This window comes from Anomalospiza imberbis, chromosome 2 (assembly GCF_031753505.1).
Source record: "Anomalospiza imberbis isolate Cuckoo-Finch-1a 21T00152 chromosome 2, ASM3175350v1, whole genome shotgun sequence".
Taxonomy (NCBI): Eukaryota; Metazoa; Chordata; class Aves; order Passeriformes; family Viduidae; genus Anomalospiza; species Anomalospiza imberbis.
Genome location: NC_089682.1, coordinates 33,030,008 through 33,043,534, shown reverse-complemented (window position 1 = coordinate 33,043,534; position 13,527 = coordinate 33,030,008). Strand labels below are relative to the sequence as shown.

General features: G+C 37.9%; 1 protein-coding gene across 7 annotated transcripts in view; it reads right to left on the bottom strand.

Moving 5' to 3' along the window:
* The window catches only part of EPHA3 (EPH receptor A3), a 173,756-nt gene that overhangs the window by 16,582 nt on the left and 143,647 nt on the right, over nt 1–13,527 (bottom strand). For all 7 annotated transcript variants that reach the window (XM_068180445.1, XM_068180446.1, XM_068180443.1 and 4 more), the window contains 3 exons: nt 11,721–11,906; nt 7,829–7,890; nt 5,367–5,576 (listed from right to left, as the gene is read on the bottom strand). In XM_068180445.1, the coding sequence (XP_068036546.1) occupies nt 5,367–5,576; nt 7,829–7,890; nt 11,721–11,906 (458 nt within the window). The remainder of the gene's footprint in view (nt 1–5,366; nt 5,577–7,828; nt 7,891–11,720; nt 11,907–13,527) is intronic.

Genomic DNA, 13,527 nt, shown 5'->3' with positions numbered 1-13,527 from the left:
GAGTAACCAGCAAAAAAAAAAAAAAAAAAAAAAAATTTACTGCTTTGCCTACACTCCCATAAACTGTACCTACTCTGAGGGTAGCTGTACAATCACCAGCTTTAGACTCACTGGCTTGATTAACAATAGAAATGCAGGCATTAGTGTTAATTAGAAAGCTAAATACAGCCTAAATACACTGAAGCATCTTCATTTTCATGGCTAATATTGCGTAAATTAAATTAAGTATAAACAACACAGGCAGTCCTGACTCAGACTACAATTTAGGCCTCCAAGATGTCACTAGGTAAGTCTTAGAGGTTTGGCAAAAGTCAGGAGGGAATTATCTTGGCATATGATTTTCATGGATCCCATTCTGTTTAGCAGAGCTCCCTCCCAAAAGACAAACCTTCATTTCACACACAACCCTTAAAATCAGGTGAACACCAAATTTCCACATCACTTGCAGACCAGCAAATAGGACACCGAAAATAAACTGGAGTGTTTGAAACCACTGTTTTATGCTGAAGCCAGATGAAGAGCCTGATCTCTTTCTCTCTCTCTTGGAAATTTAGTCTATTGGATGATGTTCTTTAGTCACAAAAAGTACATTGTATTTTCTATGCATTATAACTTTTTTCACAATTCCCAATGCTGCTCCAGAACCGTACCAAGAACATAAAAATTACTTTGTTTTTCTTATACTCAATTAATAAGCTCCCTTTACAAGTGTCCAGGGGCATCAGCGAGTCCAAGGCCCAGCCAAGAAACAAGGAAAGCTCTCCTGTAGCCTCGTGTTTTCACAAGAAATCCACTTACAGTTTTAGATGTGAGGCTGATAAAGAAATCAATCTCTCTGTTTTCTATGCTAGAAGTGAGCCCTGGTTTTCAACAAGGAACATGAATCCTGGGGGAAAGCCACATCCTAAATTTACAACAACAAAGACCCCACTACCATGAAGAGAATCAGACATCTCCCACTAGACCAGGGCAGGAATTTCATATTGGATAGAAAGTCTTTATAATTTTATGTAAAAAGTCATTTATACAATCGGAGAAACACATTTACAAAAAAAAAAAAAATTTATTAGTCTCCTCACATTTTGGGACTGCTTCATTGCAGAAAGATCAGAAACTCAGTGAAACAATTTCTGGCTTTGCTTTACTGAAAAAGGAAGGTGCAACAACCCCAGATCCTTATTACAATGAGTGTGAGTCAGTGGCTTTCAAATTCTCTTTGCTAAGGCTCAGCTGTAATCCTATACAAACCTGCATATACACACAGCATTACCATAAGTAACTCAAAAATATTAATTAAAATATAGTTTAAAAAAGAAATCAGCTGCCACTGAACAGAGTCTAAAACTGTAGTTTTGCTCTTCTGCTCCCCAATTTGTCATAAAAATGTCATAATTATTTTTAAAAAGTGATTTTGCTGACTCTTTTTTTGGAATAGCTTAAGAACAAGAACAGCAATATATTTACTAATTATTTTCTGATGATAAATACAGTTTTTATATGTTTTTATCATGGTCTCCCTTTAAGGGCATGCTCATCAGAAAGCCAAGCTCCAGGGACTTGAGTAGAAAGACAGCTTTGGTGTTAGAAATTGTAGGAGTTTGTTATTGCAGCTCAAAATCCCAGGCACCCTGGGTCAGAGAACCTCTCTCAGGGTTGGGAATCAGTGAGCCAGCAGTAACCAGAAGTTTTATCTTCTGTAGATGGAGCTGCTATTCCTGCAGTATCTGTCTCTCCAACATAATTCATCTCCAGTCAATGAAGCCCTCAATTTATTTCGAGCACGTCTGGCACTCCAGCACAAGGCAGCTGTTTCCAGGACTTCAGAACCCATTCCAATATTCTGATTTATAATCTGTTACAGGGTGACAGCCACAGGCACCTAAGCCACAGGCCTGGGGAGGAGTGAATCAAGAAAAACGGATTCTAACTGAATTACTAGAAGGAGTTTGCAAGAAAAAGCTGAAAGTAAAAGCCTGACATTCATTTATTATACCAGGACTTAGGAGAGGCCAGGAGGTATCTTAATGGTACAGAACAAGAGAGATTCATGTGAGTGAGATGAGCCAGTTTTACCTTTTTACACACCTGACATTATTATGCTTGTCACTATTATGCCTTACTAATGAATCTTTTATATTGAAATCATCTCCTCCTTGAGTAGTCAGTGATGACAGAGCACTGCTCCTCTCCTCTGTGCTTTGGGGCAAGAGAATTTATGGGGTTTTGGTTCCTTTTTCACCACACCCTTCAATATATTCAGACTGTATCACTGTGAGTTTGCATATATAGGGAAAATACAACCGATTTCTGTCCAGGCTGCATTTACATTAAAATGCCATGAATACTGGTGATGTATCTATGTGCTTAAATAGTCAAAGTTCCCCTACTGATTACCCAAATATTGTCTTTGAGAGACATAATTACAATCCCTCTACAACTGTGATTGCTTAAATCCACTTCCACTTCATACTGTGTATTAGTCCACCCACTTGTCATACAGACATCTGAAAAATAATAAGGAAAAACTGGATCCATTTGAAAATGACAATTTTAACACAATCTCGGTGTTTCAATTAAAAGTGAATAGATATGGAGAATGTAGATAATTACAGAACATCCCCTCAGGCACAAAAACTCTGTGAAAAAATTTAAAAATCCAAAGAGTCAGTCAGCCTGATTCACATGCTGGCTCCTTCTTCTGTAAGCAGGCAGACCCCAGGCTGCCAAAGGCCTTTTGTGGTATCAAGGCAGTGATAATTCAGGAGGTAAAAAAAATGACCCTGTCAGGTCGGAAAGTTCCTTACAACTCCTGATTCCCTGTATTTCACACGTGCATTTGTGGATCTTTGCACTGTCCTTCAGGCTTCTGGTACAATAGCATGAATATCACAGATTATGCATTGATAGATAAAGGAGTACATAAATTATTGATGTATAAAAGGATACATGTTCATAGCCTTTATGCAAAGCTTCATACATGGCTTCTGAGAACAGCACAACATAAAATTTCACCCAGGCACTGGTGAGTATTGAAAGCCGGGCTGGGCTTCTTGGGGGTAGATCAATCCTGACTTGCAATTATGAATTAAAGCAGTGAAATAATTCTCAGGCTTTGACATTTACAGGTGGAAAATATGGGTAGATAAGGAGCCTAAATAGATAAAGCATCCGTCTTTGCAGATAACTCTATAAATTTCCTAGTACCACTGATGGACAACTGGGAGTAGGAAGAGCTGGAGGACAGGAGGACATCAATATAATACACACTCTGTAATGTTTGAAATTTGAGTTATAATTTAGATTTTTTGTTGTTTTTTTTCAATATCTTGTTGTCACCCTTTAGTTTTAAAGACATGAAAGACTTTGGGACAATGCCATTATTAGGCATTAAACAGTTTGAAACGATGCCATGATTTTTAAAAAGTGGCACTATTTTTGTCCTATAATTAGTGGTTGCAAAATGTGCTAAGCCAAGGAAATGGTCCTGTGTTTAGTGAAATATCCAAGCAGCAGGAACACGAACTGTTCATCTCTCTACCAGTGGAGTGAAGCTCTGTTTCACATCTGTGGTCCCCATTTTTTTCTGCTGAGGATCAAACATCCCACCTGGAAACACTCTCCTGACATCTACATAAGACTCACTTCAAAGGGAAATGTGAGCAAAAAGGATGAATATCAAATAGCCTTGTTCTTCTCTCAGAGCCAACATGTGGCACAGGTATATTCACAGGAAGAACTCTTGGAAAAAAATTAGATTTGTCCTAAGTTGCATTGGAAGGTTTTAATTGTCTGAGCATCTTCCTGCAGCAGTTTGCACAGACACCACAAATGCCAGATGGAGTTTACTGAACACAGATGATTACACTTCACAAAATAGTTTCTTTCCATCTGATTTCACTACCTAATTGCAAATAGGCAGGTAGCCTCAGAAAATAGGTGGCAGGGGGAGAGGAGGAGGAAATTCAGATGGAACACTGGCTGAAAACACTGACACCCTGTGCACCCTGACTTGTCCAAGCCACCCACAGACGTGTCACTGATGTGACAGCTTCATCCAATGCTTCATTTTCAGCTTGATTTTAAGAGAACAAACAAGTATCTGACACAGCAATGCACCTCTGGCTACATCACAGGCCATTCTCTATTGAGGAACTCTTGCATTCCAGGAATATTTATTTATTAATGCAGTAACACTACTGAGAATGAACACTGCTTTCTCCTACTAATGTCTCTTTATAATAACCATGCCAGATCTCTGCAGACAGTTTTCTAAAGTGGTATATATTGCATATTTCTAACTCCATGACAAAGTTTATCAGAGGGCAAAGAAAACACTGAAAGGTCAAGTAAAGAACAGAGTCTTTATGCCTGGGAAGTTATGAAGGTATGATTGATAAATATCTATCTATTAGAGCAAGTGTATACAATGTGTAATAAATCTGTCATTTCTTTACTCATTTCTCACATGTTATTTTATTTCAATCATGAAGAAGGCAGCATGTAAACTACTAAAATTATTGATTGCTCCTGTCAGTGTTCAGGAATGAAGGAAACCTTAGAAAACCCACATTAAGGTTATGCTGATACATTATAATCTGGTTTGTACAGTGAAGATGAGGTGATTACTGTGAGCAATGCAAATTACACTTGACTTGACTAAGACACTGGATGTTAATGTCACTTTTTGGAAAGCTAACAAAGTCCACTTTAAATAGCATTAAAATGAACAACCAGATATCCAAGTGTAATACACATATATACATAAAGCTAAAGGCTTCCACAAAAGAATGGAAGTGTTATTCAGGGTGATAATCAGATGTGCATTTTTTTGTTTTAATCAATTTTTCACTCGGGTAGAGGTACAAGAGCAGGTATAATGACACACCCTTGAAGAACACTGATTGCAGTATGCTTCAGTCAGACATATGTCTTATCATGCTAGGAAACACACAAAAATTCGATGGGTAGGATTTTCTTTTTACTGTGTGGGAGCTAAATCAGCAGTGTAACTAAAACTTCTCAAAGCACACATGAAGGCTTAAATTATTGTGTGGCAAAAGAACTCAGGCTTTATTGTAATATTCACTCCTTTACACATCCAGGACAAAGAAACGGAGCCAAGAATTTTGCATAGTCTAAGGAAAGTATTCTACCAACACAAACCATACCTTTTGTATGTACATTTTCTATTTTCTCCAAGACATGAATTTAAAAATAACTGTGATGAGCTTCTGGTTTATTGAACATCTCTGGGCATACAGGACTGACTGCCCTCCCACAGCCTCAGATTTCAGATTTCCATCAGATTTCAGTCTTTGCCACAACCAACAAGAATTTAAAAAAGGTAAAGGAGCACAGGAACTCACCCTTGTGGTGTAAGCAGCTTCTGGGTCATCCTCCAGTACACGAGAGAGACCAAAATCTGAGACTTTGCACACCAGGTTGCTGTTGATGAGGATGTTACGAGCAGCTAAATCCCGATGGACGTAACCCATGTCCGAAAGGTACTTCATGCCAGATGCGATCCCTCGAAGCATGCCCACCAGCTGGATGACTGTGAACTGGGCATCATGCTTCTGGAAAACATTGGAATTATCATCTCAGGGATTGCTCATGCTCCTTCTTGCACAGATTTTTTCATAAATACTCTGGAAGCTCCTCAAATGAAGAGCTCGTGAGTCAGGCATTGTGATTTAAATGCTACATGTGGAACCACATGGGTCTCCCAATCAGCTGAGGGAAGGGAACAGATTTGCAATTCAGATAAAAATTCATTTTTCCCCTTCTTGCTGTCATCAGAGTTTTAATTTCCTAGATGGGACATGTGTGAAAGCAGCACATAAATCTAAGTTGTGTGTGCTGCTGAGACTGGAGTGTGAGAACATTACATAAACAGATGTCCAACTTCCCTGCAAGGCCACAGGATTTTTTACTGAAAATCCAAGCCTTCCCCAATGGCCTAATGAAAGTTTTCTATTACACAAGAAATTCATTTAACAAAAGCAAATGCTGATCTGAGGCAGCGGCTTTCAAATTTTGTTAGTTTTAAACTAATTTCTTAAAAATTTCCTCAACTTCAGGAGCACAAAAATTACTTAAACACATTATGACTTAGCCTAGAAACCATTAGTTGGATATATTTCTAATCATCTACTTCTGGGCATAATTTAAATCTCCCAACTCTTACTAATCCTGTTTGCTAAGATCTACTTTTGATATTGATATATGGATATATAGACAATAGGAGAGCATTTGTTGTAGTGCAGCTCAACAAATGATGAATTCCCCAGTGCTGTAAATGTATCCTCATGGGCAGCTCTCCAGATCTTCGTGCTTCTGCTTCTGGAATTTTATTAAATACAAGGGAGCTGGCTCTGTCATGTGAGGTGATCTGACATGAATCAGTCTGCCAGACTGATTACATCCATTTTTCATTTTTGGTTAGTGTACTTGGGGGTGATATTAGCACTGGAAACATTAGACAAATATATGACACAGTGGATGCTTAAAGAATCTCTCAAAATTCCCCTTCATGAAGAAATTAATATTTTAAAAGATTATTAGCAGTTGTCTGTCCCATTTTTATTAGAGCCAACACAAGAGAATTTTATATAAACTCTGGAAAAGATTTAGCTAAAAACCAGAAGGTTTCTAACCATGAACAGAATCAGATGCTCAGAGAGCCTTTCAATGGCAATGAGGAAAGCAAATTAAATAGTTCCAAAAGGCATTTATAAAAAGGTTATAGGGCCTGAGTTGCCTGTGATATTAATGAGTCACAAGGTTCTTATCTATGTTTCCACATAAAACTAGTAAAAAAAAAAAATCACAGTAAAATGAAAGAACAAGCTGAACAACTGTTCTGTGCAGGCAGAAATTATTCTCCCTTCCTCAGGGCTCTCTTAGAGGATTTCAAGTCTAAACAATATATATATAGTTCAGTGCAGAGATATTTCATTCAGCTATACTGACACATTATTTATATGCATTTTACATGCTCCAGTGGACACCATAACATATATAGTACATAGAGAAACTAAGGTTGACAATCTATCCCCTTTTGGGGTTAAATGTCTAGTTCAATGTTATGAATTTGGGGGATAATGTTATTCAACCGTGGCAGAACCAAAGCAGTCTCCCAGCCAAAGCTGAGTTTGCTCTAACAAATTAAAATTAAACCAGTGTTTCCCCTCAGATGGGATTTCATTTCTCCTACACTCCTTGTTTTGCCACAAGTAAATCTTGGTGACACAGGGAGCGTTCGAATTTTTTTAGGCTCACTACCAACTTTGACAGAAAACAAAGATAAATCAGCCACATCATTAGTGTGTAAAAGGTTGGAAAAAGAAAACAGGCCAGTAAACTTTGCTAGCTAAACATTTTTAACATCCTCAGGTATGGAGCTATTCTCTTAACTTTTCATTACTGATAAAATTTCCATAAATCCATTCATTTTGAAAATCTCTTGCTTAGACATAGAGACTGCCAACCAATAATCATAACTGCATTACAGTCATAATTCAGCCTCCAGAAAAACAGTTCTCATTTTTGTGTGCCAGAATGCTGCTTTGTTTTGTACATTTTTAATAGAAGTGACATACTAATGCAACCAAAATTGTCTTTATTTTGGAACGATGCTTACTGCAAATGGACCAGCAGATCCCTAAGTGGCTTTCTGAGCACATCATGAGACTCACAAACCCAAATGAAAATAAAGAAACATCAAGCAACAAGAGCTGCTGATGAATCAGTGCAGAGTGGCAGTAGACCCCTAACAAGTCCAGAACAAGAGCCACTTTTGCCCCATTTAGTTTCCTGTTGCACTTACTCGTAGGAAGCTGTCCAAGGAACCATTTTCCATATATTCAGTAACAATCATAACTGGTTTACCTGAAAACAGAGCACAGGGGTCAGGCTTTTCAAAGGAACACATTGGAACACAATCAGCAAACCCAAGCATTTCAGGAATGTGTCCAGATCTTCCTAACCCCAAGGATAATTCTTACATTATTCCTTTACATTTAGAAAGGAAGCAAAAGATGCATGGGCAAACTGAGGCTGGGTGCAGATACAGATGGGAAGGAAAGTGCACAGTAAAACACAGGGCACAGGAAAGAGAAGCAGAGCTTTAAGATGGACATTCCCTTCTTCCAGACACTGCTTCCCTCTGTGCTGGGATCCCTGACAGCACAAACTTGAACACAGCTGGGATCTGAACATGCTGCACTCATGGGCACTGGCAAACTCTAAGGAAACAGCCCTTGAAAAGCCTTTTTTTCCCCCCAAAACTCATCCAGATATATTCAGACCAGTTTTTGAAACCATTCCTTCCACCCTAGGGCATTTTGTGACACAGCCAAGATTTTCTATGCAGCTCTGACAAGCTGGAGAGAAAGTAATGCAAAAATTCATGTGATAACAGGGAAGTTTTCAGACCAAGGTCATTGCCCTGTTAATATTTTACTATGATATAGATTTTATTATTTCATAATACTTACTAATGCTTTGCTTATTTTCTCTTTGTGGTAGAGAGAAAAGTGGGTAAGACCATGAAGTTATTTAAGGAGATGAATTATTATTGCACATAAAATACAGGAAGGCATCTGACCATAAAAGTAGGACTAAGGCCTGCATATTGTATAGTGGGCATGGTGAAATTTTAGCTTTTAAAATTGAACAGCATGAGGCTTGAAAAAGGCATCCAGCTTAATTAAGAACAAGGAAGCCATTAAAAAAGTCAAGTCAATGGTAACAACTTTTTTCTGTTTTCTTTTAAAAAAATACAGCTTCCACCAAATAGGTATCTTAGAAGAGAAATAGTAATTTCAAAGAATGAGTTTAATATGAGAAGTATATTATGAATTAATGGGTTCAAATATCTTCTTCCTGTGGTACAAATGATGTGTTATACTGTGGGAGTCACACTAATGACTAATTAATTGACTGGCATCCATTCACCAGTAGGAAATACTGTATGCAAAATATTAATCTTGAATGATATAAGAGATGATACAGATACGAGATCTAACAATGTAAAAGCTCAAACAAAAGATCTATTTATACTTAGTCTTGCTAGCCAGAAATACATAGTTAAAGAAAAAGTACTTAACTTGCACTCTGTGTGTAACATGAATTCAAAGGGATTTCTGGTAACGGCCAGAATACGCTGCTGGACCTTTCAAGTACAGGGCTATCCAAAATTTTCTATGATAAATTGATTTACTTTGCCCTGCACTTTGAAGCCAGGAGACAGGTGCCTGGTTTCTGTAAAAACTCAGGCAATTTTATGAGACTTTATCAGAAGAACTTAAATTAGAGTAAGAAATATGTCTCCCAAATTATTTCAGGAGCATCTTCCTGCCTTGTTCACCCACACTCCAAAAGCCTTAAGTGCAGGGTTTCACCCTCATTCAGTTGGAAATGTGCCCATAATAAGAATCACATGCTCTGAAGTTTTAAAAGAACCCTCTGTGTCCATTTATCAAAGCTCAGCCATTTATAAATGATAACGAGTTGTGTCAACAGCACTGCCCCGGTTTCTTATAATAGCAGGCTACAAATTGCTGTAAATTATTAGTAAACTAAGCAGAACATGTGTGATGGTTATTAAGACTGCTGCCTACAATGTGCCCAGGAGTGCAGGGCAGCAGCTGGGAAATGCAGAAATCCACAAGGACAGAGGAACAATTCTGTGCTGGAGTCGAGGCTGGAAGCCTGATGTGGTGATTGATTTGTTAAAAAAAACAAACAAAAAACACCTCCAAACTCCCAAGCTTCTTGTCCTTCTATCACCCTGCAGAATGTTTAATAAAACAAATGATTATATTTATTATTATGTTTAGTTTGTGCCACATACTATTACCCAGTAAAATGGAGACAAGTAGTTCCAGAGCAGGTTTCTCAGCTCCTGTTCTGGAGCTATCTGGAGACGGTGTTGTACCCTTGAGGTTTTATTGGCTTCAGCTGGGAATATTCAGAGTTTGCTCTCTCACACAGCTATGTGATGGGCAGCTGGCACTCCTGACCTCCTCCCCCAGTCCCCCAAAGCAGACAGTAGTGCTGTGAATGCACCTGAGTAGCAAACTCACTAAAAGTCACTTACACAGAGTACAGAGAGAATTAGTAATGCACATTCAACAGCAATGCACAAATTCCTGCCTGTACAGCAATTAAATTATTGTCTCAAGTGCTCCAGGAAGGCAAAATGCAACAAAAGAGATTTTAGCTCAGCTCTGTGCAGACTGGTGCTGGCGTTTCAAGTGATTTTGTGACTGCAAATCTTATTCTGACTGTAGAAAATGTGTGTCACTACAAAGCAGGAGATAAACCTCAATTTATGCAGGCAGACCTTTCCTAATAGGACTGTGAGACCTAAGATAAACAATAATTTCTTTGTTATTGAAATCAGCACAATAGACTTTCATGAATCACACATAGAGAAGGCATTATTATTATAATTATGGCTCTTCATAACATAGTGTTTTACATGCCTTTCACTAGTGACTTTTAGACATATTCTGGTGGGGTTTTCATTTCTTATACTTTCCATCAGTATGCTATGAAATTTATTCATGTATATCCTTGTGAAACTTTGAATGACACAATTAAAAACCAAAATTTTCTTCAAACTAATAAAACCATCTACTTAAACCCAAAGTGTTTGGTATGTTTTTATCCAGTTAAACTAGAAACATCCTCAGCAAATTCCAAGCTGATCACTGAAATGGCAAAGAGCTGCTTTGCCAGCAGGGTCCTCTAGGATGAACAAGAAAATATCCTACCAATATATCCTACCAATTTTTTCTGGTCCCCTGAAAAATCTTGGCGCAGTCCTTTTTTTTTTTAAGATTGCCTCATATAAAATCTTATTGATCTCCCACTTATTAACTAATGTAGGTAGATAAATTTGATTGCTAAATGTATCACTTCATTCTGCAGTGGAAATATAGAAAGTGTGGCTGAAGAGGGTTGTTGAAATATATTATTTTTCCAAGAAGGTGCCACATGTACATGGAGGTTTCAGTTAAATATTTTGGTCTCAAAAAGAGAAGGTTATTTGTTATCATAAGCAAAGACCAAGAATATGCTTTAACCAAAAAAAAAAAAAAAAAAGCAACAAAAGGAAACCAACCAAACCCATAACATAAGCACCCAAAAGCAGATTTAGAAAAGGCATTTAGGTAAATATATATATAAGGACAGAGATAAAATTAATTTTACTGCTGACAGAATAAATCCTCAAATTTTTTTTTTGAGATTTTTACCAAGATGTTTGAATTCTGGAATTCTAGAGCTTTAACATGCCTCGTGCTGGTACATATTGAATATACCATGGAGTACTTCCCCTGCATGAAAACCATCTAGGAAAAAAGTTTGGCCTTATTTAACGATTCACTAGAACTGGTTGCTGTACCAGGTCGGCTGCTCATTAATTAGTGCTAATGACAAATCTAATGACTTAGCTGAAAGCAGAACACAGTGAAGTTCAGTGCAATTAAGAAGCCTCAGCTCATCAGTCTCCACGACTCCTTACCAGATCATCACCCAGTGCCTCTTGGCCCTTTTGAAGCAATTCCTAACTCTGGAGTTTATTAAATCTGCCTATTTTATTATTGAGCTTTTTGCAGAGCATAGACCTGGATTACTTCATTTATAATTCACTTCTACTCTCCTTTGATTGATCAACAAATCAGAGAATTATTTAGCCTGGAATTTCTTACTTTTAGTGACAACTCCCTCCAATCGGATGATGTTGGGGTGGTCAAACTGGCCCATGATGCTGGCTTCTCCCAGGAAGTCCCTCCTCTGCTTTTCTGTGTAGCCAACTTTCAGGGTTTTGATGGCCACTGAAATCTCCTTTTTAGAAGGCAGCTTGAGGCGTCCACTGCACACTTCTCCAAATTCTCCTAAAAAGGAGAGTGGAAAAGTGACAAAAGATGAAATGTGGTTATTACATAGGGACTCAAGGAAGAAGAATCAGCACTCAAAAAAGCCCCTGGAATGTGGTGTATACTGGTTTATCCTTTTGCAATATGGAAGAGCAGACCACAAGGAAAAACATCTTAGCATTCAAAAGAGAAAGTATTAAATATATAGAAAACTGTTGGAAGACACCTCTGCTGAAAATTTTTTCAGTTAACTAATTTTTACACAAATCACATAAGGAAGTTTCAATATATTATTATTTGAGCAGCAAATTATTTCAGTGTCCCTTTTCAGCTTTTCTTTTCTGAATATTTTTTTTTAAGACAGCCAAGTTAATCAAAAAAGGCCTGAATAAATGTGTGTCAGGGTAATGACCTTTCTCTGTTGCAAACCCAGGCTAGATTTGAGTCAACAACATAGAAATTATTATCACCATATCTTACCACCAGCTGCTTCATCCTCGAGGCACAGAACTGTACTATCAAGGCAATAACCACTAACAGGAAGATATATTTTTATGTGCATACATAATGCTAAAAAGCACTGACATTACATCCTTTAATTCTAACACTGTTTGTATTTCAGGCTGCCAAGACAGGCAGCAGCTCAGAAAAAAAAATTTAAAAGCTGCTACTAGTAAGTAATGGGAGTTGAGCTCTTTTCAGACCTAATTAAAAGCATTCAACTTCTGCAAGCCCAAATGGCCATTATACTTTACCAGGAGTTCAAACACCAGCCCCAGCTCAATACTGTCAGAGCACCACAAAATAGGAAGACCAAAGCACATCTTGAAAACAGAGGGAAAGGGAAAAAAATTATTGAAATAAATCTTGCAGCACCCAGCTTCCAACTCCATTTTCTTGATGTTTTAATGGTCCAAAAAGCTATAACAAGCTAAGCTCTTAGAACTATTTTACAGTTACTGTCAATGGAGACTTTAGCTATGATTTCAGCCAGCAGCCCAGCAATCAATCCTTCATTTTAAAGCTGGAATTGTGTATCTGATATTTGTTTAACTTCTGGGAAGGAAAAGGTTATGGGTAATGTCCATCAACACAGTCCCATTTAGCCATGGCTGAACAATCCAGAGCTTGAGTGATTAATCAGATTCCAAAAGTACCTCAAGGCCAGCAGATACTGCAAGAGAATAAAAGATGGGCTCTTTCTAGCAATGAAGTTTGCTGTTGTCTATGGATATAAAGCAGGTTCACTTTCTTGGAAAATGATTTCATTGGAAAGAGCTCCCCAGGCAGCCCAACTACATTAACCTACAATTTTTTTTTTACATCCAGGGCAGCAGGGATGCTAAATACATTTATCTGGTCAACACCCATAGTGACCCATGCAGTTACACCACAATTTTTCCTGCAAATTATTACTATATGATCCCAGTAAGAAATGGACTGGGTCTCACCAGACACTGTTTAGGAGGAACAAGGGCTTGTGTTTGAGTGGGAAACATGGCACCGAATGTAAGATATGAGGATGGTGGCTTTTCATACAAAGCCTTCCTGAGGCATTTATTTTTAATTACACCACACACATAACGACTGAAAAACCTGCTCTGCTGACTGGTGTGTCTATTTACAGGTGGGAAGCTGA